At 49.2% G+C, this 25581-nt stretch overlaps 1 protein-coding gene across 2 annotated transcripts in view; it reads right to left on the reverse strand.

The window, feature by feature from the left end:
- Nucleotides 1-23693, reverse strand: part of Wdr91 (WD repeat domain 91) — a 29295-nt gene extending 5602 nt beyond the window's left edge. The window contains exons 1-12 of one of the 2 annotated variants that reach the window (XM_004661191.2): nucleotides 23541-23693; nucleotides 22086-22265; nucleotides 21297-21504; nucleotides 19170-19252; nucleotides 17886-18016; nucleotides 16544-16709; nucleotides 7321-7488; nucleotides 5598-5791; nucleotides 4884-5034; nucleotides 2410-2504; nucleotides 2102-2270; nucleotides 433-541 (exon numbers count right to left, since the gene is read on the reverse strand). In XM_004661191.2, the coding sequence (XP_004661248.2) occupies nucleotides 433-541; nucleotides 2102-2270; nucleotides 2410-2504; nucleotides 4884-5034; nucleotides 5598-5791; nucleotides 7321-7488; nucleotides 16544-16709; nucleotides 17886-18016; nucleotides 19170-19252; nucleotides 21297-21504; nucleotides 22086-22265; nucleotides 23541-23663 (1777 nt within the window). In that variant the 5' untranslated portion in view covers nucleotides 23664-23693. Of the gene's footprint in view, nucleotides 1-432; nucleotides 542-2101; nucleotides 2271-2409; nucleotides 2505-4883; nucleotides 5035-5597; nucleotides 5792-7320; nucleotides 7489-16543; nucleotides 16710-17885; nucleotides 18017-19169; nucleotides 19253-21296; nucleotides 21505-22085; nucleotides 22266-22528; nucleotides 22546-23540 lie in introns of those variants that run through there. The other variant, XM_045160352.1, reaches the window with a different exon arrangement.
- Between the last annotated feature and the right edge of the window lie 1888 nt (nucleotides 23694-25581).

A 25581-nucleotide genomic window follows, 5' to 3' on the forward strand; every position in this document is an offset into this window, starting at 1 on the left:
GATCCCCTAAGTGTAGAAGGACACAAGATTCCTTCCTAACTGCCGCCACCCAGATGCAGTTGTCTTGACTCATCTCAGACCCTGAGCATGTCCCTGGGGACAGAGGATGACAACACTATGCTCATGAGACCTCCTCCACCCCATGCAAGTGACAAGGACAGAGACTACTGAACTCTGCCCCTCCCAAGTCCACCAACGCTAAGCATGTACAAAACCGGGTATATGGGTGCTTTCAAAACTTGCCAAAGTCGTGCTTCGGCAGAAGTGCCCAAGCTTTTGGCATTGTTACACCACTTACACACGTGCTGGGCTACACTCATAGCGACACTCGGATGCCTGTGGCCAAGCACTTGAAAGGCGGCTTTTGCCACAGCCTCTGCTCCCAACTGGGCCACTTAAAGAGGGGACTAGGACGTGAGCACACTTGTGTACCGAACAGCCGGATGACACCATCAGCCGCCCCTGTCACCAGCAGGTTCCCATTGTGATTGAAGGCTGTACAGTTGATGGCAACTGGCTCTGGGTCCAGAGAGAAGTGGAGCTATTGGAAACAAACAAAAGCACCATTAGCAGAATACTCCAACCCGGGCGCAGTGCAGGCACCCCACTGGACCCTTGGCCAGCTCCCCCCAACCTGCTGCTGGGAGAATGGGTCTGAGACCTCAGCAAAGTGCTGGCAACCGCCTGTGCTCTCTGGAGAGGCAGGGAAGGTCAGCGTGCCTGTGGACACGCTGGTTCCCATTCCGAGGCAGCGATGCACGCTGGCTGAGCTACACAATGTGGAGTCCCTCTGTCAGCAACCCCCTCACTCAAGGACACTCCAAGCTAATTCTTACTGAAATGCCATACTGGCAGCAGGGACTCATGCTTCAGCCAATCTCTTTCATGACAGGCAGCCCTAGCAATGAAGGACTGCCCGTGTGCATGTAAGTGCCAATGCTGCTCCAGTCCCCTCCCAGCAAGCCCAGCACCTCCCCCCAAACATCTGGAAGCCAGAACTAAGTTCTCACTCTCAGAGCGTAAGGTCCATATAATCTGGTAATTAATGAAAACCAACATTGTTTCAAACAACATGGAACCCCAACAGCAGGTGACCTCCTTACTAAAAGGACATGCAAGGTACAATGTTATTTATACACACACACAGTACTGAGCTTGCATATGAAGGTATCCTCTTGGGCCAAAAACGAGCAGAAAGCAAGACCCCTTAAGGACTACTGAACTCTAAAGCTGGCCTCACTCTGAGGTGTTTACCGTATCCGGATGAGCCAAGTTCTCACATGGATAGGCACAGAACTCAGAAGTCCAAAGTGTAAGGCCTGTCCAAAGTCAGATATAATCTCTATTGCTGGGACTCCAGAGAGCTATGTCCTTAGTGCAAGAATGAACTGGAAATAACCCTACTTCACAAGAACTGAGAACAAGAAAACGTATCTCTGTAAATTCGTAACTATAAGCTTTATAACCTAACATCACAATCCTACCCAGTTTCACTCTGGGGCTATGACAGCTGCCAGCACTATTGTCATTCTGGAGGGACAGGCCTCCAGCTCCAGGCACTCAGGAGCTGCCACAGGCTGTCTGGTCAGCTGTCGCTGCAATCTTTACTACTGCTAGCTACAATTCTAAGTTCCTGGGGAGTTGGAGGGAAACTGGAGTCTCCTCTTAAAACACAAGCCAGAGCTGGAGAGATGGCTTAGTGGCTTAGTCAAACTCATGTTCGACTCTCCAGATCCCACGTAAGCCAGACACACAAAGTGTTGCAAGCACGCAAGGTTGCACACGCACACAAGGTGGCGCAAGCATCTGGAATTTGACTGCAGAGGCTGGAGGTCCTGGCATTCCAGTTTTTTCTCTCTCTCTAGCTCTCATAAAATAACACAAGCCATGCAGTCCTTTGGTAGGCTCTGGGTGATGTCCAAGTGTTAGCACAATCTTGCTGCCCACAAGGGGCATAGTACTTTTCAACATCCAACACCCAGTAATGTTCTCACCAGCCACAACTGAGTTCAAAGCACAGGAGGAGGAAGAGTCACCCGGCAGGGTGTCCTCAGGCACCACACCTGGCCCCAAGGAAACCCACGGTATGTAGGCCCTGTACCTGCTGCTTCATGGTTTTTGTGTCCCACAGCAGTAGCTTGCCAGGAACCTGGTTCATGCCCTTGCTGCCAATGTCTGGTGCCAAGGAGTCAGCCGGGGAGCTGAGGCTCGGCGCTGCAGCCGAACAGACGAAGGAGGCCCCGTTGGGGCTACACGCAAGAGAGAGGATTCTGGAATACACGAGAGCTGGGTCAGAGCACTGGGGCCCGCAGGTGGAGTCTGTGCCTCTGCTCTGAGACTGCACTAGGAAATGGGGACCCACAGAGTGCCCACAGCAGCATTCGGCCTTGCCAGTGACGGGACGCTCACCTGGGCATGTCATCATCGATGTTGATTTCACAGAGGTTTTTCTTGGCTTCTGTGTCATAAAGACGCACTGTCCCTACACCGCTGCCTAGCAGGAGCTGGAATGAGAGTGGGTGTAAAGATGGCAAGGGAGTCAGAGAGGATGCCCAGAGACAAGCCAGGCCCCCTCCAGTGAAGTGCAGGGCTGGGCAGGCTACAGCTTATTCAGGCCACCAGGGAAAATCTGGCTAGCATGGACCTTACTTCACCTTGAGACTACATAGTGAATTCCAGGTCAGCTTGAGCTAGAGTGAGACCCTACCTCAACCCCCACCCCGCAAAAAAAAATCATGGGTGGCTGACGGAGATGCCTTAGTGGTTAAGGTGCTTGCTTGCAAAGCCTAAGCACCCAGGTTTAATTCCCCAGTACCCATGTAAGCCAGATGCACAAAGTGGCACATGCATCTAGAGTTCAACTGCAGTGGCTAGAGGCCCTGGCACACCCATATTCCCTACCTTCTCTACTTGCAAATAAATCAAACTTTAAAAAAAATTGCCAAGTGTTGTGCCACATGCCTTTAATCTCCCCAGCCTTCGGGAGGCAGAGGTAGCATTGCCATGAGTTTGAGCCCACCCTAAGCTACATAGTGAATTCCAGGTCAGCCTGGGCTAAAATGAGACCCTACCTCTAAAATCTAAAAAAAGTCATGGGTTGGAGAGATGGCTGAGCAGTTAAGGCACTTGCCTGCAAAGCCAAAGGACTCAGGTTCGATTCTTCAATACCCACATAAAGCCAGATGCGCAAGGTGGCACATGCATCTGGAGTTTGTTTGCACTGGCTTAGGCACCGGCACACCCATTCTCTCTCTCTCTCACTTTCTCATAAATAAATAGATATTTTTTAAATGTCATGAACACATCAAAGCTAACCTTGAACAGTAGCAAAACCACAAGTTGTCTGCTATGGTCTCAATGTGGTTGAGCATACTGAAGGCGTAGTCCCTTGTACTTGGATGTGAGAGGTGGAAGGGCCTTTAAGACAGGGGATCTACTGGAAGGCCATCGCCCTCAGAAGAGATTAATGAATGTGAGTTCTCATTTGAGATTTGTTATAAAAGAGCCCATACTTCCTATCCGGCCATGTGATCTCTCCCCATGGCACGTGCTCACACCACAAAGCCACACATGTTGTGATGTAACCAAGGTGGCCCTCACCAGAGCTGAGCAGATGCTGGAACCATGTTCTTTTTCTTTTTAATTTTTTGCTCATTTATTTATTTATTTGAGAGTGACTTGGGGAGCGGGGAGAGAGGGAATGGGCGGGCCAGGGCCTCCAGCCACTGCAAACGAACTCCAGATGCGTGCTCCCCCTTGTGCATCTGGCTAACGTGGGTCCTGAGGAATCGAGCCTCAAACTGGGGTCCTTAGGCTTCACAGGCAAGTGCTTAACTGCCAAGCCATCTCTCCAGCCCTGGAACCATGTTCTTGAAGCACGTAAATGTGGGCTAGATAAGTCTCTTTCCTTTATAAAATATTCAACCACTGTATTAATATAGCAACAGAAAGCAGACTGTCTAGTAACTGTGGAATGACAGACCTCAGACACACCTGGAAATATTCTGGCTGATTTGAGGCCCTGTGACCCTCCCCCCTTTTGCATTTGAATTCCTAGCTGTTTCAACCATTCCTTTTTGCTCCTGGTCTCCTCCTACCCCTCCTTCAACCTGGCTTTGGCTTGTCATGAGGCCTGGGTGACTGTCCCACTTGCCTTTTCAGGGGCAACCCTGACTGGCTCTGTAAGGCCTCCAGAATAACACAGCAGAGGCCCTCCTCGCCTATAGGAACCTATGACTTATTTGATGAAACGCTTCAAAGATTAACAACAGAGCAGCCCAGGTCTGGGTGTCCCTGGGGATATCAGCTAGACCATTACTTCAACATTCACTTGGAAATGGAAACTTGGTGCTTCTCTCTTAGGCTACGTGGCATATCCCTGCAAAATGAAGTGGTCCATTTCACCTCCTCAACCACACATCCTTTCTCAAATATAAAGTTCAGAGGAGGGGAGAAAAAAAAAAAAAAACTGTACCATTCCTAGGACCATCAGGCCTATGGGAACCGCAAAATAGAACTCTATCCCCTTGCCAGCATAGGCTGCACATGGGACCTGGCAGGTGGGTCTCAGCACCAGGCGGGGCGCACTAACAGTGTGCTCAGAAACACCAACCGAAGTGGGGGATATGAAGTCAGAGGGTCTTCCGTGACAGACCAGTAAACAACATGACACCTTCCACCATCTCCAGGTCCCCTGCAGGCTCAGTTCAGTGATCATGAATCCAGGAACGTTACCACCTGCAGGCCAGTCTGTGAGGCCCCAGATCCCTAATGATGGACAGGAGGTGGGGATTCAACGCGGCTGTCTTAACCTGGCCGGTCAGGAGCCGAGAGAACTCTTCAACTTGAGCCACAGAACAAGCGCTGCAGGCAGTGCCACTCACCAGCCTGTCCCGCTTGGTGGCCCACTCTAGAGAGAGCAGCGGTGACTTGGAAATGGAGGATGCCTTGGTCTGCATGATGGGGTTGAAGGACCAGACTTTGATCACACCGTCCACGTCTAAGCTGGCAACTCTCCTTCCTGAGCAATCCACTCTGCAACAAGGAAGAGGGAGGTGGTAGCATCCTGGCTTCACGCTCTTCGGCCATCACCAAAACAAATACTTTCCCAACTTTCCAAGCATATTAAAAAATAATAATAATAATAATGCCTAAGGTTCTATACTCCAAGGATGAGTGTAGACTGCTGTAATCATTCAATAAATACTATTAGGGTGTTGGCACGATGGCAAGATTGGCAGGACCTGCCCTCGGGGTGCCTGCGGTCTAAGGGGATTTGGAATGTCCCTCAACACACTCCATTAACAGCCCTAAGGGCAGAGCACATCAAGGCTGTCAAAAGAAAAAGCCATCCCCCCCAAACCACACTCCCTAAAGGGCTGTTCTTAAAGGACCATGCTTTCCCCACGTATATGTACATATAAACTTACACATGGCATAACCCTAAAAGCACCAACATAAAGACTAATTACAAAGTAAGTCTTGGGAAAATGATTGCAACGTTACTGAGTGAGCAGCTGTCCAGCCCTTCTCTGACCCTTCAAGAGCCAAACTCCACCCACCACTCCAGCCATCAGCCTTCACCTTCCCAGACCCACCTGCAGTGCATGATGGATGAGTGGTGCTCCCCGAACTCCTCCTGGCCCAGCACAATGAAGGGCTGCTCTGGGCGGCCTCCTCCTCCCTCAGGGCCTGAGGTGGACACGCGTGTCAATGGCTCCACTGGCTCTATGTGGAGCTCTGGACAGGGCTCAGCCTCTGGGCCACTAACTTCTGGCTTCTTCTCTGTAGCCTGTGGCCAGCATAGAGGCAAATCAGCAATGCAAAGTCCCCCACATGACACTGGGGGATTCTGGGTGTCACAGTGAGCAGAAGTCAGCTTTGATCTGAGCGAGGGCTCAGCAAACCTAGGAAGAATGACATACCAACTCCCTGACAGCTCCTGCCAGGAGACTTTACTCCCCTAGCAAGTCCTGGTGAGGAAGGATCTGGGCCACCCTCCTTGTCACAGCTGCTGGGATTCAAGACATGCCTCTGCTGCGACGCAGGACAGGCAAAACATAGGGAACAGGATGCAGAAGAGACCACTATGCACCAGACCCTGTGCTGAATAGCTTATAGCATATCTTACTCCCCAGACCACCTTCCTCCCTCTCTCTCTCTCTACCCACCCACCCCGTTGCAAAAAATATATATATATATATAAAAAAAAAAAAACCCTCAGCACACTGGCCAGGCATGAAGAGTGTCCTGAAGACAGTAGTGTCCATAGCAACCTAGTGTCGGTCCCCCTATGGCACCAAATGCCAGCCACAATTACTTGGTGTACCAGACTGACCATAGACCTACTGGGCACTGGCCAACCTGAAGCCAGTGTGTCTACAGAAGCCACTCAAGTAATATGGGAGCTGTAGTTCAATAGGTGAAACCATGGGCTGGAGAGATGGCTTAGCAGTTAAGCGCTTGCCTGTGAAGCTTAAGGGCTCTGGTTCGAGGCTCAGTTCCCCAGGACCCACATTAGCCAGATGCACAAGGGGGCACACGCGTCTGGAGTTCGTTTGCAGTGGCTGGAGGCCCTGGCACGCCCATTCTCTCTTTATATATATCTGCCTCTTTCTCTCTCTGTCTGTCGCTCTCAAATAAATAAATAAAAATAAACCAAAAAAATTTTAAAAAAATAGTGAAACTGTAACAGAGGGACCTCAGAGCCTGTGCGACTGTGGCTGGGTTGCGGGAACATCCTGAACCCTCCAGCATAACAGGCCTGTGATGTGAGCCTGCAGGATCCACAGCCACCTCACCACAGTCACCAGCGGGCTGCTCATGGCAAAACTGTTTGAAGATGAACAAAAATCCCCAGTACGGAGAGAAATGGTCAAGAAGGTGAGCCAGTAAATTCCTCCCACCTCTGCTTCCATTGGAATATGTGGGAGAAACAACTTATACCACCAGCAAAGAGTAGATGCTGGTCCACATTCTCAGAGAGGGGATCTCTGTGCCCGGTGCTTGGCATGGGAAGGGTGTGGCCACACCACCTGCTCAGGGAGCACCCAGCTGTTAGCACTGGGACTCTGGTAGAGCAGAGGAAAGATATACTGTGGGCCAGTACTTGGGGGTGGCTCTGGGTTAAGCCACGGCGATCAAGTCATCATATACACACAGAGTTACCACATGGGAAGAACTGGAATGCCAAGGTGCCCAGAACTCATCTTCGCAAGCACTTTCTGGCCTGACTTGAGGATATGCTGCCAGGAGTGCAGTGCAAGCCGTTGCCACCCGGCAGGCCGGAGCAGGCCCTGCACGGAGGGGCCTCTGGCATACCTGGGAGGAGGAGGAGGAGGAGGTGGAGAACAGCTCCCTCCTCTCCTTGCCGTGGTCCTGCAAGCGCCGCTGCCGCTGCTGGGTGCAGCTGGCTTCCCCCGGGCTGGGCCCGCCCAGAAGGCTCTTCCCATCCTTGGCTCCAGGTGGCAAGTCCTTCCCTTTGGTGGTCTAGAGGATGAGAAGCAAGCTGTGAAAAGTCTCCTCTGGGGTGCCATGGCAGCGACCCCAAGCCAGAAGGGGTGCAAGTGGGGAGCAGCTTCTCGCCCTACCAGCTCCCAGGAAAGGGCCTCCCTGGCTGTCTAGGGCAAGAGATTCAAACTGCCCAGGTGAGCTGCTCACCTTAGCCTGTACTTTCACCTGGAGAGAAGCCAATAATCCCGTTGACCTAAAGGGAGCCATCAATTCTCTTTAAGGCAGAGAAGCTGGGACTCACTGAACGATGACTAAGCAGTCCAGGTCTCATGCAGGGTGACATCAACATTTACACACAACAGTGTGTGCGCAACATTTTTTTAAACTTTAACAATCAGTCCCTTTTCTGTATTATAAAATTATTATTAACCAGACATTATTAATGTGATTCACTGGAAACTCAACATCCTTTAATGACAGTAGTCAGGAAACAAACTTTCCCTGGGTCATTTTCCGAGGGTGACACGGTCCAAGTCTAGAGCAAAGGGAACGAGTCCAATAATCTCCACACCTCCAGAGACTGACTGACGGAGAACACCAGCAACTCCACTGAGCAGGGGAGGAAGGAGTTTAAGAGGATAACTCAAGGGCAATGGGACTAACACGTGATTTGTTCATAAAGTGTATAATTAACTATATTAAAAATAATAACTTCTTGAGCTGGAGAGATTGCTTAATGGTTAAGGCACTTGCCTGCAAAAACAAGGACCCACAGGGCCTGACGGGGGGAGGGGGGGGGCGCGAGGGCGGGGAGGAGTATAGACTGAGGAATTTCAACACGGGCCTCCAAAAGCTCTACCATCACGGCAGAATCTAAAAGAATTCTATGGGAATTCTAAAGCCAGAGATACAACACAGCACTTAAAAGTAAAATGGGTCTCCTGGGGGGATGGCACATTTCCAGAATGATGGGCTCCTGACAGGTGAGGGCATCACAGAAGCCCAGGCAGCGGTTAGCAGGTTTGGCAATTTCGTCAACCTGACCAAGAAATCTTTCAGCTAAATTCTTTGTTTTTGTTTGTTAGAGAGAGCAAGAAAGGAGGAAAAAGAATTGGCATTCAGGGCCTCAGCCACTGAAGTTGAACTCCAGACACCTGCACCACCTAGTGGGCATGTGCAACCTTGCGCTTGCCTCACCTTTGTGCATCTGGCTAATGTGGGATCTGGAGAGTAGAATATGGGTCCTTAGGCTTCACAGGCAAGTGCCTTAACCCCTAAGCCATCTCTCCAGCCCTCCTTAGCTGGATTTTCTTTAAAATATTTATTTATTTGCAAGCAGAGAGAGAGACAGAAGGGGTATACTAGAGCCTTTAGCCACTGCAAACAAACTCCAGATGCACGCGCCACTTTGTGCATTTGGCTTTATGTAGGGACTGGGGAATCAAACCCCTGTCATGATACATTGCAGGCAAGTGAGCTGACTGCTGAGCCATCTCTCCGGTCCTCCCTCAGGTGGATTTTTGAGAAGAAATGAGAAAAGAATCCAAAAACATTACACCTAGGTTCAGTGAAGGTGAAGGTTCCACAAGAGTAAAAGCAGCAGCGGGGAGCAGGTCTCTGGGACACAGACGTCAGGGGCCGCACGGTGTCGCTCTCGAACCCTCTCTGTTCACTATATAGTCATCTTGCTTTGATTTCTAAATTCGGCTACTGTGTACTTTTGAGGAGTTGGTTTTAGCATTTGTATCCGGTGGTTCTCAAACTTTAATGTGCTTCAGAAACACCTGACAAACTCAGTTGTGGCAACTTCTTTGTAGACTTTCATGCAAAATGAATAAGTTCTAAAGAAAATACCAATAGCAATAGAAAGCTTAAACAGTATTCTCCACAAGGAGCAACAAATGAGAGCCTGCAAAACATACTGAAAAGTTACCCCACCAAAAAGTAGTAGAGGCCAGGCATGGTGGCATATGACTTTAATCCAGCACTTGGGAAGCAGAGGTAGGAGGATCGCTGTGAGTTTGAGGCCAGCCTGGGACTACAGTGTGCCAGGTCAGCCTGGGCTAGAGTGAGACCCTACCTTGGGGGTTGGGAGGGAAGTGGTATACCCCAGATAATTTCTCAGTAAATTCTATCAAACCCACATGGACCACACTATCCTAAATGCTACAAAAATCACCTCAGAGTAGACAAAGGATGGGAAATTCTCACATTCTTCCTTATGAAGCAAGTGTACCATTGACCTAAGCCTGATAGAGATAGCACACAAGAAAGGAAGTCACAGGTCACTGTCAGGATGAGCATCAATGCAAATTTCTAAATAAAATACTACTGAAGAGTCTAGAATGTGTGAAGCTCCTAAAGCCAGTCTCCCAGTTCCTGGGAAGGCCCTGAAGCAGGGCTGGCAGAGGAGGCGGCGGGATGCCCTGTAGGCTCATGCGTTTGAATACGTGATCCCCAGCCAGTGGCACTGCTGAGGAAGGCTGTGGAATCTCTGGCAGGTGGAGCCCAGCTGGAGGAAGCGTGTCCCTCCACAGGATGGTTTTGTAGTCCAGTTGTTGCAGTCTGGTTTGCATTGCTGGTAGAAATCACCCAACCAAGAGTAGCTTCTGGGAAAAAGAGGTTTATTTTGGCTTACAGGCTTGAGGGGAAGCTCCATAATGGCAGGGGAAACGATGGCATGAGCAGAGGGTGGACATCACCCCCTGGCCAACATAAGATGGACCACAGCAACAGGAGGGTGTGCCAAACACTGGCATGGGGAAACTGACTATAAAGCCTATAAGCCCACCCCCAACAATACACTCCCTCCAGGAGGCATTAATTCCCAAATATCCATCAGCTGGGAACCTAGCATTCAGAACACCTAAGTTTATGGGGGACACCTGAATCAAACCACCACACCAGTCCACCTGCAGCTTTCTACTTCCTGCCAGGGAACACCAGTTTCCCACTCTGTCCTTCCTGCCATTCCTTCCCTGCCACAGTGAGTTCTTCTGGAACTGTTTTTTGTGGTTTTTTTTTTTTTTTTTTTTCCCTGAAATCCTTTTCCTTCCATAAGTTGCAGCAATGAGAAAGTAACTGACAGATACACTGTCTCCACTCCTATCTAATGGTGTGTGGAAATATCAGCACACTTAAATAAAATAGGCTCCAACAAGACTAGACTGACAACGTGAAAATATCTCTGCTTTGATGATGACACTAGACCTTTAAAAAAAAATCCCTTAAAAATGTTAAAACTGGGCTGGAGAGATGGCTTAGCGGTTAAGCACTTGCCTGTGAAGCCTAAGGACCCCAGTTCGAGGCTCGATTCCCAGGACTCACGTTAGCCACATGCACAAGATGGTGTACACATCTGGAGTTCGTTTCCAGTGGCTGGCTGGAGGCCCTGGTGCACCCATTTTCCCCTCCCTCCCTCCCTCCCTCCCTCCCTCTCTCTCTCTCCCTCTCTCTCTCTCCCTCTCTCTCTCTCTCTCTCTCTCTCTCTCTCTCTCTCTGTGTGTGTGTGTGTGTGTGTGTGTGTGTGCGCGCGCGCGCCTCTTTCTCTCTCTCTCGCTCCCAAATAAATAAATAAACAGAAAAAAATTTTTAAATGTTGAAACTAACTCAAAAGCTGACAATTTCATTTACCAAAAAGTGAAAGAAGCAGTAGGAGATTCATCACACTAGGTTTATTGTGGATTCACAGAAAAGATGGCTGGCTGTGCTCATGTGACAAGAAATCTTGGGGGGAAGCAAGTCCATGAGGAAAAAGGGAACTTTTGCATAAGACAAATGCTGAGACTGTCAAGAACATATCTCAGACTTTCCAGAGAAGAAAAGTGATTGTAAAGGGAAGCAGCTCACAAGTAAGCGACAACAGATCTGAGGTACGAAATACTGGCCATCTTGCTCCCCGTGAAGAAAGGAAGGAATGAGTGGTAAGTTCGAGGCAGAAACTTACCACACAGTGCGAACACAGCTAAACTGCAGATGGAACATTACCTCTGTCAATGGCAAACTAAGACAGTAAGGACTCCATGTGGAGCCAAAAGAGGAAGGAAAGGAAGGGCCCATCCACTCGGAAGACTACTCAGCTCACTAGTCAGACAACCAAAGCAGGAATGCTAAACGTCCATGGCTTTGCCCTCCTGCCTTCTCATGCAGAAGACGTCCTGTCAAGCATGTTCATGACAGATCTTGAGACACACACGCAACACACACACACACACACATGCCTGCTTATAAACTTTAAGCCTTTCCTTCCACGGAGAGCTAGAACAGTATGTAAGCTATACTGCTTGGCCACGGCTCATTTTTAATTCAAGGATTTGGAATGTGCTGGTAACTATACAGCTCCAGGGAGGTCAAGAGCCAATGTGAGTAAGTGTCCGCCCCAAAGATGGCTTCAGGGAGATAACATAAGGAGGAGTCAGCTCAAGAGGAAAGCATTACCTGGGCCAAAGTTGGAGATGTCACATGCTTAAAAGCCAACAAAATCTCGGGGCCAGAAAAACTGCTCAATGGTTAAGGCACTTGCCTGCAAAGCCTAAAGACCATTTCCCCAGTACCCAAGTAAAGCCAGATGCACAAAGTGGTACATGCACTTGGAGTTTGTTTGTAGTGGCTAGAGGGCCTGGAGTGCCCATTCATTCTCATTCCCATTCAGTGTCTCTCTCTCCTTGTAAATAACTAAAAATATTTTTTAAGCCAATAAAATCTTAACTACTGGACTCATATAACACCCCAATGGTTTCTATTCTATTCAGTCATAACCTGGCTGACTCCGACAGTTCAGGAAAGAAATCAGTTGACTGTCTTATGTGACCTACTCTGGAGGTGGATACACTTGACACCTGGCCTGAGCAGATCAGAAGTATGATTCCAAAGTCACACAGCTCTGGCGAGGCAGCCAACCAGGTGGGACAGAAAACACATCTCACCTGAGACACAAAGCCACCCAGAAGACAGGCCCTCATAAGGCAGGACCGCAGACAGGAAGACTGGACAGATGGTACCTTTTCCCCTCCTGCCCAGCACCACATACAGCCCCAGGGCAGCTGTCCTAGCCGCTGGTATCTTAGCAACAAGGAGGTAATTTGATATTAATAAAGTTAGTGGTGCAGAAGGTTGTGGAGCTTGACTTTCTTTACATGACAGCCAATTAACGGTTCTCTCTATAATAAGGCAGTTCCCATGTGTGGCCCCAAGCTCCACTAAGTGGGTGTGAAAAGCACAGAATTATCGCCTGGGGGAAGGATGTGAGCAGAGTGGAGGCCCAGGACTGTCTGCTGTTGACAATGCCCTGCTTAGCTCTTGCACCTGGAGATCCCCAAGACCATGGGAACTGTAGTCTCAGTTACTCCCCCCTTCCTAACTTTGCCTCTAGATCCACACCGAGTGCCTGGAGAGTGCATGTTGCCATCTACCTTACAAGGCCAAGTGTGGTGACTCGGTCCTATAATCCCAGCACTTGGGAGGCTAAAGCAGGAGGTTTGCTGCAAGTGTAAGACCAGCTTGAGTTCCAGACCAGCCTGGGCTAGGGGGCAAGACCCTGTCTCAAATGACGACGACGATGATGACGACTCCATGAACACTTCATTAACTGATTACAGCTTAAATGACCTGTCATAAATGGGCAAAATGTTGATGCAAGTGAAATGCACAATGCTATATGTAAATAATATTTAAAGTCAGAAGGTATAACCACCTTACATATTGCTCATTTAACAATAAAATACAGTTTACGTTTTCTGTATAATTATCCTTTAACATCACAAAAAAAAGAAGGATTCTGGTATGCTAGTGGTAGAAAAAAGGAAGACTGTGCTTAACATGCCCTGGCTAAGCAAGAAAGTATATTAAGAAACCTGTTTCAGCCGGAGTGGTGACTCATGCCTTTAATCCCAGCACTTGGGAAGCAGAAGTAGGAGAGACAGAAACTAGAACTGTACACTCAAATAAGGACATCATTTATGATAAAAAGGACTGAATCATAGCCAGGTATGGTGGTGCACGCCTTTAATCCCAGCACTCAAGAGGCAGAGGTAGGATTGCTGAGAGTTCGAGGCCACCCTGAGACATCATAGTGAATTCCAGGTCAGCCTGCACTAGAGTGAGACACTACCTAAAAAAATAAAAATAAAAAAAAAGGATTGAATCATTAGAAAGCCCCTGCCCCCCACACACACCCCCAGAACCAGGGGCCCAGATATGTCATGCCTTTATGCTGGGGACAGGGAAGGACAGAGAGGGCTTAGCATGGAAAAGATCAGGAGGTTGTTCTATGCAAGAAGCCTTGCTCTGAGGCTCCAGGGAACAAAGCTAAGATCAGTGAATGAAAGTTAAACAGCAGTTTCCACTAAGAGCTCTCTAATAAGCAAACGTTCGCACGCCGACGGCAGCAAGCTCCACATCCCAGGACACTGTGCTGGTGCTTAGCAGGACTGGGGGCCCAGAGACTGTGAAGGCTCAACTCTAAAATTCTGTCACTCCCTTCAACATCAATCTCCTACTTACTTTACAATTGAAACATTAATGCTAAGCCTAAATAACCCAGCATCAAGTTAAAAGCATGTGAGATGATTCAGCGGGTGAAGGGATTACCACAGAAGCATAAGGACCCCAGCACCCAAGTAAGAACTGGGAGTGTTGGCGGGTGCCTGTCATCCCAGCACTGGGAGGCACACAGGAGAGTCCCTGAGGCTCGCTGGCCAGCTGTCTAGACAAGGCAGTAAACTCTAAGTTTTTTAGAAAAGAGATCCTGTCTCAAAGCATAAGGAAAGCAACTGAGGAAGACACTTGTCTTTAAATACAAGCACACATGTGCACTTGTCCACACATATACAAACACACACACATATATACACACACATACCCACATACTACATTCATGTGCACTTGCCCATGCATATACAAACACACACACACCACATACATGTGCACCTTGCCAAAAATATACAAACACATACATACACACCTCACATAAAACAACATATATTAAAAAAAAAAAAAAACACTCAAGGCATGGTGGCACACGCCTTTAATCCCAGCACTCAGGAGGTAGAGGTAGGAGGATAGCCATGAGTTCGAGGCCGCCCTGAGACTCCATAGTGAATTCCAGGTCAGCCTGGGCTAGAGTGAGACCCTACCTCAAAAAAAGTAAAAAAAAAATTAAAAAAACATAACTGGACCAGCACGTGGTTCAGACTGTAGATAGCTGTGGTCTTTATTCATAAACTACAATCTCTGCTTTGTGAGCAAACCCAGCCTTGGTTTATTTTAGAGGCAAGCTAAGAATGTTTCCCTGAAATTACACATTCTTATCCTCTCCTTAGCTATAAACTTTCCCCCCAAAATTCCCCATGCCATTTCAACTTCACCATGTGACACACAATCCCTGAACATTTTAAGAGTGTAGCCACAGGTTTAATCCAAAGAAGCCATCTCTGTGCTGGCTTTCATTTGAAGTAAGTGAAACTGAACTTCACAAGGTCATGCTCACTGCAAGGGACTCTACATATACCATCTATCAAATCTGTAAAATGTTGCTTGGTGAGAGAAGTCAAGAAAACAAAGCAGTGACTGACTTAAACATATTCTGACAAGCTGAAGTTCTACTTACAAGATGTAAATGATCAGAAATGCAAGTGCAGAGGTAACCCTGCCTGATTTTTTGTTTGTTTTTCGAGGTGGGGTCTGACTCTAGTTCAGGCTGACGTGGAATTCACTATGTAGTCTCAGGGTGGCCTCGAACTCACGGTGATCCTCCTACCTCTGCCTCCCGAGCTCTGGGATTAAAGGCATGTGCCACCACGCCCAGCTGCCTGCCTGATTTCTAACTGCCTCCACCCTAGTGGATGCTGAGGTGACGGTTGCTTTGCACCAATGCTGTTCAAGGCCTCTGCAGTGACTCCCAGGGCCTTCTACTAAAAACGTACTGAGTGCTGCTCACTCAGAAGGTACTGCAGTACACCGGAGTGCGATTATTCCTAGGAGGAGTCACCGACCACCCCAAGCAAGCTGGGGGAGTTTAAGCAATCTGAACACCAAACAAAGATCCATACTCAAAAGCTGACTGAGTCCACAGCCCACACTGTCTTCCCTGCAGTCCCGCTTGGCATCTCTAGCTCAGAAACACTAAACCCCCACACCCCAATGGCAGATGGCGCAGACCTCCCGGTCCCAAGCCTGGGGACCCTTCCGAAACTGCTATTGTCACCTGCAGCCCAAGTCAAGCACAGTAGAAGAGGAAGACACAGACTATGACCACTTGACTTATCAGTAACTAGTAAATATATGTAAAAGAGAAAGTGTGCCCCCCCCCAAGCAGTACAGTGTAAGCGACGCACAGCCAGCAGGCATTCCTGACAACACTGAACCCCAACAAGTGCCAGGAAAACTACTTGGTGGACTGTTTGGCTCTTTTGCACTATACCGGAAAAGCAAAGAGAGTGGAAATCCTTTCAGAATCAGCAAATGCCAACTTGTACATAACAGAGTCACAGGTAACTTTAATTTACCTGTACCCAGACCCTAACTTACATCCCCCCACCTTCAAAATTCCAGAGTTGCCTGAATTCATACTTGAGCTTGGTCAAAATCCTTTGAGATTCAAGGAAGACGCGAGAAAAGGGAAAGGACTCCTCCAGGCCTACCTACTTCCTGTCGACTATCCACCACATCACTAGCGGGACGGGGCAGAATGGGAGTTGGCACGGAAGGGCAACAACAGTCAGAGGCCCTGGCTGCAGGTCCGGCTCTACCCGTTATCAACACGCACGCGCACGTGCACATGCACATGGCACGTCCACTGTCTCAGCAGCGTGCCTCGTGGCTTCTGCAATTGTGGTGCATTTCCTCCTTGTCCTCCCAGTTCCTGTACCACACTCTTATTCTCGCTCTCAACCTGCAGACTCGTCACTGGTCTGAGAGAAGACAGGCAGGGGAGGGGAACAATGAGAATGAGAACTGAATTCAGGAGCTTATAACATGTCCAGGAACTTGGACCGAAAAGGGGGCCCAGGGTCCTGCACGTGGTAAGGAGGCCTGCACGCAGACCCGAGAAACAGGTGTCAAAGGTTTCCTGACAGGCAGGACCAGGGCTTACCTGACCGCTGAGCGCGTCCTTCTTGGCTGAACTCTGGGCCTGAGGGGGGCCCTGGGCAGGCAACAACCTTGAGGGGCTCTTCTTACTCTGAGGCAGCAGTGAAGACAGGAAACCCACTCGAGGCGACTGGGAGAGCGAGGCGGTCCTCTGGCCGCACACCATGGCTCTGGTGAGGCAGACACACCACAGGGTCGGGGGCTGGGGTGCAAGAAGAAGATCCAAGAACACAGGGCTCCTGGGCTTCAGACACGGTTAGGGATGGGTTCCTTAGCCACATTCTGAAGCCTGGGCTTGAAAGTGCCATTATCCTTGGCACCATGTCCTGCAGAGAGCTCAGCTGGCCCCAAAGTGGAGTCTGCAGCTCTTTTCTGAGGGCCCTGGGAAAGCGCAGGGCTGTCTTGATGGCCACTGAGCAGCTGACTGCAGTTACTCCAAATGCAGGTGAGCTCCGGGTGTGAGACACGCTGGAGTTCAAAGACGTGGCAAGAGCAGACTGTGAGACGCTCATTATGTTTTGTTTCTATTCATTGCACATTGAAATAGTTGGATATATTGGGCTACATAAAGCATGCTACTAAGCTGGGCATGGTGGTGCATGCCTTTAATCCCAGCACTCAGGAGGCAGAGGTAGGAGTGGCGTCATGAATTCAAGACCACTCTGAAACTACACAGTGAAGTATAGATCAGCCTGGACTAGAGGGAAACCCTACCTCGACAAACCAAAAAAAAAAAAAAGAAAAAAGCTACTAAAATTAACTCTTCTCTTTAATGCTTTAAACACATCAAATTGAAAATTTTCTCCTTGCATCTTTGGCTGGCATTTGATCTCCAGTGGAGGGCACTTAGCTACCGCCTGGATTTATACTGACTTGCCAATTACTGCCCCTGTATTTCTTCAACTGCTGCTGACATCCAGACTTCTGCTTGAACTGGCTCAAACACTTCCCTTCCGTGCTGCCCACCTCTTTAAACCCTCAGCACCTTTCTCCTGAGAAATGCCTCCTGCTGGTTCTTCTATCCTGAGATGTTCCGCCCAGGGCACAAAGGCTTCCTGGACTCTCCCAATACGGTTGCTCGGCTGACCCATCCGATGCATACCTGGATGCGCAGGCCCTGGCCCAGCTGTGTGGTTCCCCCGACTCTCCCTTCTAGACACAGCCAGAAGCTCAGTTTGTAAGAACAACTCCTAGTAGGCCATAGGGATGAGAGAGACCTTACTCATGAAACATGAGCGGGTGTGCCAGGGCCCTTTGGAAATTCTCCCTGGACAGACAGAGAGAGAACAGAAGACAGAAGACTGTGCCAGTCCTCACTCTCACCCACAAGCCTTCACGACACTCACAGCTCAGAATCCCCAAGGCGGTCCATACTAGAAACATAAGGAGGCAGTTTGTGTTGGGCCAACGTCTCTTCCTCTTCCGGCTGCTGCTCTTCCTTCTTCAGACGGTGGATTTCAGCTTGCAGGGCAAAAAGCTACGGACGGGTGAAGCTGTTAGCCAGTGACCTCGAATGGCCTGACCTCTCCTGAGGGTGATTTCCAGACACATCCCATTCAAATCCAGCCTCATTCACTCACAGTACCACTTGCCCTCAATTTCAAGGTGTCCTTCACATATCTGTATATCCAACATTGGAAAAATCAAAGAAACTTATGATACTACACTATACAGGTAGAGAAAGCCAAAAACTATACACATCAGAAGCCCACTTTTTTTTTTCTTTTTATCATTTGATTTACTTCCTTCTTCCCACTTGTTCCTGAATTCACTGAGACACACAACAGCAAAACAGTTCCACCCAGTCCTGCTGTGCTAGGTTTGACTGGTGGCATATACAAAATCAGTCTGTGGAACACAGAGAAATAAAAAATTAGGTAAGGGCTAGGGAGATGGCTCAGCATTTAAGGCACTTGTCTGCAAAGCATTAAGGTCCTGGGTACAATTCCCAGAACCCACATAAAGCCAAAAACACAAAGTGGCACATGCATCTGGGGTTCATTTGCAGAGGCACTATGGCCTGGCACATCCATTGTCTGTCTATCTGTCTCTGTCTCTCTGCTTTTCTTTGCTTGCAAATAAATATTTTTTAAAATATTAAGTTATAGTATATTTAACCTTTTTCCTGAAGAAAACTACACATGAGCATACACATACACACCCTCAAAAGCCAAGAATCTTAAACCTTAAGATCTAAATAGCTTATAAGCTTCCTTTTCCTAACAATATCACAGAGATTTTCAAGACAGGGAAATGCTCTTGGGCAAAACACAGAGGTAAAAAAGTCCCCTGAAGCTGGGTAGGAACAACTACGTTACATGTGTTATAAACAACAGACATATGGAGAAAGACTGGGAAGACCAAAAAACAAAAAAAGATGAAAATATAGAATTCAGGGTGGTGTACACACAGTCTCTTTCTTCTTACAAGTTTATTCCTGGTACCACAGAATTTCACCCTCAGGCATGGCACAGTCTCAAATCCCAATCCTGGCTTTCTGGTGACTCACTTTCATCTGAGATCAGTTCAGCTTTTCTATATTTAACCAGCCCTCCCTTCACTGCCACTGCCTAATTTCACACCTCAAAAGCAGAAGTGTTTCCCAAAGTGTGAGCCTGCTGGAAGCTCACCTTCTGACGCAGAACTTCATTTTCTTCTTGCACCTGGTTGGTCCTCTGGCACTCCGCATCAAAGTTCAAGATCACAGGAACTGGTGCACAAAGTTAAAGAATAATTCTGCTTGGGAACATTTCAAAGTCCTTCCCAAGTCCTTGACACAAATGCCACTTGTAAAAGAGGTGCAGGAAACAAGATGACAGAATCGGGGTTGTGGATAGCAAAGCGGCCTCTCCCTAGTCTCCAGGCTGTTACTCCAAGTTGACCTGAATCCTTCAGACCCACGGACATATGACGATCTACCTTGGCCTGGCCAGCTCTTGCATGGGACACAAATCCAAGCCTTGGCATTGTTCCCCAACGTCTGTGGTAAAGGGCTGGTATTCAGAAAGTTTCACAGTCTAAGCTTTAGTGAGGCCGAAGCAGACCCTCAGCTAAAAACAACATTCAAAGCAGAACTGCTCTCTAGGTGGTTCCCCTCCTCCTAGCAAAGGTCAGATGGGAACAGAAAATGTCCCGCAGGGCCACACACCTCCCCATGAACAACAGTGTTCCAGTTTAGGGCACATCTTTCCCAGGTGCCACACACAGCTTCAGTGAGGAGGAGAGCACAGCAAACTATAGCTCAAATGTGCATGGCATAGTCTGCTGGGCACTCACTGTCTTACCCTGAAAAGATAAATGAGCGACTATTTCAATTGCCCTGGGGGCCCATATAGTCATGCCATAAACACCCAGCTAGTTTCTTGGGAAAGCCCTCAGTATGAAAAATGAGGAGCAGGAGAGAGAGGCAGGTCTGACAAGCGGTGAATTCACACTCATCCACCAAACAGCAGCTAAGAGCAAAGGCAGGAGCCTCCAACTGGTAAGCCTTTCTCCCAGAGGCCAACATGGCTGCAGTGGGTAGGCCTCGCCACACCCAAATTTATCAGTGCCTCTCCCGGCAGTCTCATTTAAGCCAGACTCCCTTCTCAGACCGAGATTCCCAGCTTAGATAAGAACATGCCTCAGGGTCTCAAAGGGGTGGAACACTCTAAATTGTGGGCTGTGTTCTCCCTTTCTCCTCCCACATACATAGTCTTGTTTTCCATTTAAGAAGGGTTTTTTAGCTGTTTTTTTAAATATTTATTTATTTGTAAGTAGAAAGAGAGAGGAGACAGAAATAATGGGCTCACCAGGGCCTCCAGCCACTGCAAACGAACTCCTGACACGTGCGCCCCCTTGTGCATCTGGCTTACATGGGTCCTGGGAATCGAACCTGGGTCCTTTGGCTTCACAGGCAAACACCTTAACCATTAAGCCATCTCTCCAGCGCCCCCCCCCCATACATATTTTTAAAGCTACTCTGTTTTCTGGCAAGTTAAGGAAGACTGAAGTCACTGTCCCACAGAGCAATCCAAACACAATCTCAGGCAGGAAGTTCTCACCCATCAAGAGTTTTCATCTGCTACCCAATAAGTGATAGTCCAGGATATACGTCATGCACAGAGAGTAATCTCAAGCCTGGCTAGCTTCGCCAAGAAGTAACTGGGCTGGGAGATGGCTCAGAGGGTAAGAGTGCTTGCTGCACAAGCTCCATCCCCAGCACCCCAAAAAATAAATAAAAATAAAAAAACTGGCAATGGGTGCACTGTCACTTGAGCACTGAGGGAAGCTGACAGAGGAGGATAACAGGGGTTCCCTCATCAGCCAGTCTAACCAAAAACACAGTGAGCTCCAGGTTCAGGTTTAGTAAGAGACCGTCTCAGGTGGGGTTGGGGACATCCAACATCTTCCTCTGGTCTCTACATGCATGCACATGGAGTGTGCACATCTGCACACATACATGCATACACTATAGTCACACACACCAAAAGTAAATGTTTGTAGAGGAGCGCCCCTGTGCCCTGCCTGAACATATCAGTTATTTTCCTCTGGCAACACAACATCAGAACCACGGCTTTATGACTCCTTGGCCTCCTGACAAAAATAACCACAAGTTGTCCAGCCCCCTCACATGACACATTCCGTGATCCCTGGGCATTCTGTGGAAGAAATGGCTGCATCCTAACTAGTGGCTACTGACTGCGTTGTCTGAATGCCTCGGACTGGGTCCAGAGCGCCCCCCCCCCCCCCCCCCCCCCGCAGCAAAAAAAGGATATGCATGCACCGAAACAGGACGCTCAGGAAGTTATGCAGGGACACGATGAAGGTGTCGGCCCACTGTCTAGAAAAGTAGGTAGCAAAGGTGGGGTTGGTGTCTGGGGATGGCAGGAAGGGCAGGACAAACCAATCCTTCCACTCAGCCTGGTTCTGGAGCTCCGTGGCCTGCTTTGCAAAGAACTCTTGAGCCTTGTCATTTCTGTTCGTCTGCCAAGACCCAAAGGAGGCAGCAGCCAGGGGAGGGAGAGACAGAAGCCACAGGTAAGCAAGCGTCTTCACTGCTGCACAGCAAACAGCCTTTGGCTCTCGCCTGCCAAGTAAGTGACAAAGCAAGATCTCGAAACCCCATGATATGAAGGAAACTGTCATCCTTTTCTAAAGGAACTCGTCATTTCAAGGTCAGTTTAAACTGAATCCTAATGGCATATGCCACCCTGAAAACCAATCCTTTGTTGATGTTCAAGTAACATGATTTCTTCCTTAAAATGAGCTGTACTCTTTATTATTAGACTGTATTATCTTTATTATCAAACTTTATAATCTTTAAACTACCACCCAGGCTGAAGTGCTTAAAGCAACGACACAGGAATGGGGGGGGGGAACAAGTCAAATGAACTACAGATGATAAGGAAGGGGCTTGGAAAGAGAAATAATTTGCACTGTGGTTATTACACTCTTCCCCATGGTAACATTTAGAGCCCTCCCTAGGGGTAAGAAAACAATCTATTTCTGCACCAAATAGCTCTCCCCACTAAAAGAATATCCAAATACCCTGGATCAACAAGTACCTGGATTGTGTAGACAAGATAAAAGCGGAACAGGCTGGTTTTCAGCTTGTTGATGGTGGGTCTATAGATATCCTCCAACCGGCTGAAGAGTCGGCGCTCCAGATAGCTCCAATAATCCCGAAGGGCAGCCAAGTCATACACCTGCATCAGCTGTTGCAGCTGGTCCACAATCTTGTCCACCTGGTGAGAAACAGCAGCGCTGGAGGGGGGGACCCAGGATGGAAGGGAATTCCCCACCACAGAATACAGCTTTATGCTCAACTGTGGCTTCCTAATGCTAAAAAAAAAAAAAAAAAAAAAAACCACAAAAAATGTTAAACTGGCACTCCATAAACTCTTCAAAACAAGTTAATGTAACACCTTTAAAATTATTTTCTGGTGCTAGACATGTAACATATGAAACTCTAGAAAGCAAGACATCTGGCTCCAATGTGTTGGCTCACCTTGAGCAACTTGGCAATGCCACTTCAACTGTGGTCTCAATTGCCTCACACTGCAAAAATAAATAAGTGCACGGGGGCAATCTCCAGGGTCCTCCGCCCAGCTCCACAATCCCAGGATTCCAAGGGTCACCAAGAGGAAAACAGACTGACTTCTGCAAGTCATCAGAGCCGCACCAGAGCTCTGTCAACCAGTCACCTCCTTTACAATTACATCAGAGAAGACAATCTTGGAAATGTTTTTGGCTACCAATGCCAACCCACCTGCCCTATTTTGAAACTAGGTCAAGACGCTAAAGCCTAGAGAAGTAAAATGTGCTCTGCCACCGAGTAACCACTAACCTCAGCAAGGCCAGTGGTCCTGCTAGCTCACTGCCTCCCTCAATCCATCTGACACCACCAATTTATCACATACAAACACACAATGCACACGCACGGAAATCCCAAGAACCTCTCAAGGGAAAAAGTCCGTATCGTAGAAGTTTGTATTTCAAAAACGTGCAACGAGGTCTTCCTGAACCGCAGAAGCAAAACAGCCGAGTTTCTGGCAAGGCCATTTTTCTGCAAACACCGCAGATGAGCCCAGCAGTCTCGGGGCTGCAGACCCTTTGGCTCCCCGCAGCCGTGGAGAACCGATCTTGAATGTTTCTCCTGCCAGAGCTCAACCATCGACCTACTCCTCAACCTCGGAGTTCAAGCCCGCCCAACTCCTGCGCAGCACTTGCCCGGGAGGCTGGGATGGAGAGCAGAGCTCTGCACCGGGAATCAGGCCCCTGGGCCCCGATGCCCCTGAGTCTGCGGGCAAACTTGAGACAAGTAGCGACCACCTCTGTCCCTCGTGTGTCCTGCGAGGGGCCAGACCCGTGATGTCTACGGTCCCCGAGCCGTGACAGCGCCGCTCCCTCGTCCCCGAGCGCAACTGCCGGGGGACGAGGAGGAGCAGGAGGAGGAGGAGGAGGAGGCGGCCCGCTCCCCGGCTCCCTCCGGCAGCGCCGCGCTCCCCCGAGCCCCTCACCCGGAACCCCTTCTCCTTGTCCGCCTTGATCTCGGCGTCCAGCTGCCGCAGCGTGTGCGTGAAACCGCGGAAGAGCAGGTACTCCCGGACCAGCTCGTCGGTGCGCTCCACGGCCTCCGCCATCGCTGAGCCCGCCGCTCGCTCCAGGGAGCACGGCGGCGGCGCGACGGGCGGAGGGGCGGAGCTAGCGCGAGACGGGGCGGAGCCAGGCGCGGAAGACCAGTACGTCACGTCGCGGCCGCCTACCTGCTTGCACGCCCCGCCCCCTGGGCTGGCGTCAGGCACTTCCCCGCGCCTGGAGCCCCGCCCCCTGCCTACGTCAGGCTCTCTCCCCCCCCCCACGCCTGGAGCCCCGCCCCTCGGCTGGCGTCAGACCTATCCCCGAGCCTGGAGCCCCGCCCCTCGATGGCGTCAGGCTTTTCCCCGCGCCGGGAGCCCCGCCCCCTCCGCATAGGCCACGCCCCTTGAGCTCTCTGGGCCCCGCCCAGCCATAACCTCTCAGCTCGGTCCTCGCTGGTTTCCTGCTATCCTGATTCTTTTCGTCTGGTCCAAGTCAAGTAGACTGCACTTCGTGAAACATCCCACACACATAGTCACGAGGCGGGAAGGGGCTGAGGTGGATCCGCTCACTGGCTTTACATTGCAAAACTTCTTTTTTGGCCTCTGCCCTCTTTTTTCACAAATGTGGGAAACTGGAGCCAGAGCGGCCAGGATGACGTCACACACATCAGGTGTGTGGACAGAGTTCTAACCTACCAACAAGTGCTGGCTGGGATTTGTTGTTGCTGTTGTTCGCGGCGCTGGAGATTGAACTCAGGGCTTCATAAACGCTAGGCAAACACTCTTCCACTCATCTACAGCCTTTGGTTTTTGTTTTGTTCCCAGGATGGCTTTGAACTCACTCTGTAACCCAGGCAGGCCTTGAATTTGCCAATACAGGTCTGAACCACCAAGCCTGCCTAGCCTTGCTTATTAGTAGTAAGACTAGTTAAGTACACTAACCAAGACTCAGTGCCTAGAGTAGAGGTTTAGTTTCAGAATAATACTACACTATGGTCCCAGTTTCGTGTTTAAAAAACAGTACTTGTGAGCTGGAGGGATTGCTTAGTGGTTAAGGCGTTTGCCTGCAAAGCCAAAGGACCCGGGTTCAATTCCCCAGGACCCACGTTAGCCAGATACACAATGGGGTGTTTGCATCTGGAGTGCGTTTGCATTGGCTGGAGGCCCTGGCACACCCATTCTCTCCCTCCCCCCCCCTCCCCCCCCTCTTTCTCTGTCAAATAAACAAAAATAAAATAAAATAAACAGTACTTGTGGGAGCTGGCAAGATGGCTCAGCAGTTAAAGACACTTGTTTGTAAACTCTGACAACCTGAATTCAACTTCGAGTCCCCATTTAAAGCCAGATGCAAGAAGAGGCACAAGTGTCTGGAGTTTGTTTGCAGTCCCAGAAGGCCCTGACAGGCCCATGCTTACTTATTTTTTTTTTCTCTCTCTCTCTATCTCTCTCCTTGCAATTAAGTAAAATTTTTAAAAAGTAAATTTTTTTTAAAAAAAGTATTTGAGTGTTGTTCACTTTTAAAACTAAGGTGCTGGGCTGGAGAGATGGCTTAGCGGTTAAGCGCTTGCCTGTGAAGCCTAAGGACCCCGGTTCGAGGCTCGGTTCCCCAGGTCCCACGTTAGCCAGATGCACAAGGGGGCGCATGCGTCTGGAGTTCGTTTGCAGAGGCTGGAAGCCCTGGCGCGCCCATTCTCTCTCTCTCCCTCTATCTGTCTTTCTCTCTGTGTCTGTCACTCTCAACTAAATAAATAAAAAATTTTTTTAAAAATTAAAAAAAAAACTAAGGTGCTTACACCAACTTCTTACATATTTTCTCCTTGAGAGGTGAGGCAATGAGGGACTTTCAGTTCCTTTTTTTAAATTTTTTTGTTCATTTTTATTTATTTAGTTGAGAGGGACAGAGAGAGAAAGAGGCAGACAGAGAGAGAGTATGGGCGCGCCAGGGCCTCCAGCCTCTGCAAACGAACTCCAGACGCGTGCG

This window comes from Jaculus jaculus, chromosome 10, assembly GCF_020740685.1.
Source record: "Jaculus jaculus isolate mJacJac1 chromosome 10, mJacJac1.mat.Y.cur, whole genome shotgun sequence".
Lineage (NCBI taxonomy): Eukaryota > Metazoa > Chordata > Mammalia > Rodentia > Dipodidae > Jaculus > Jaculus jaculus.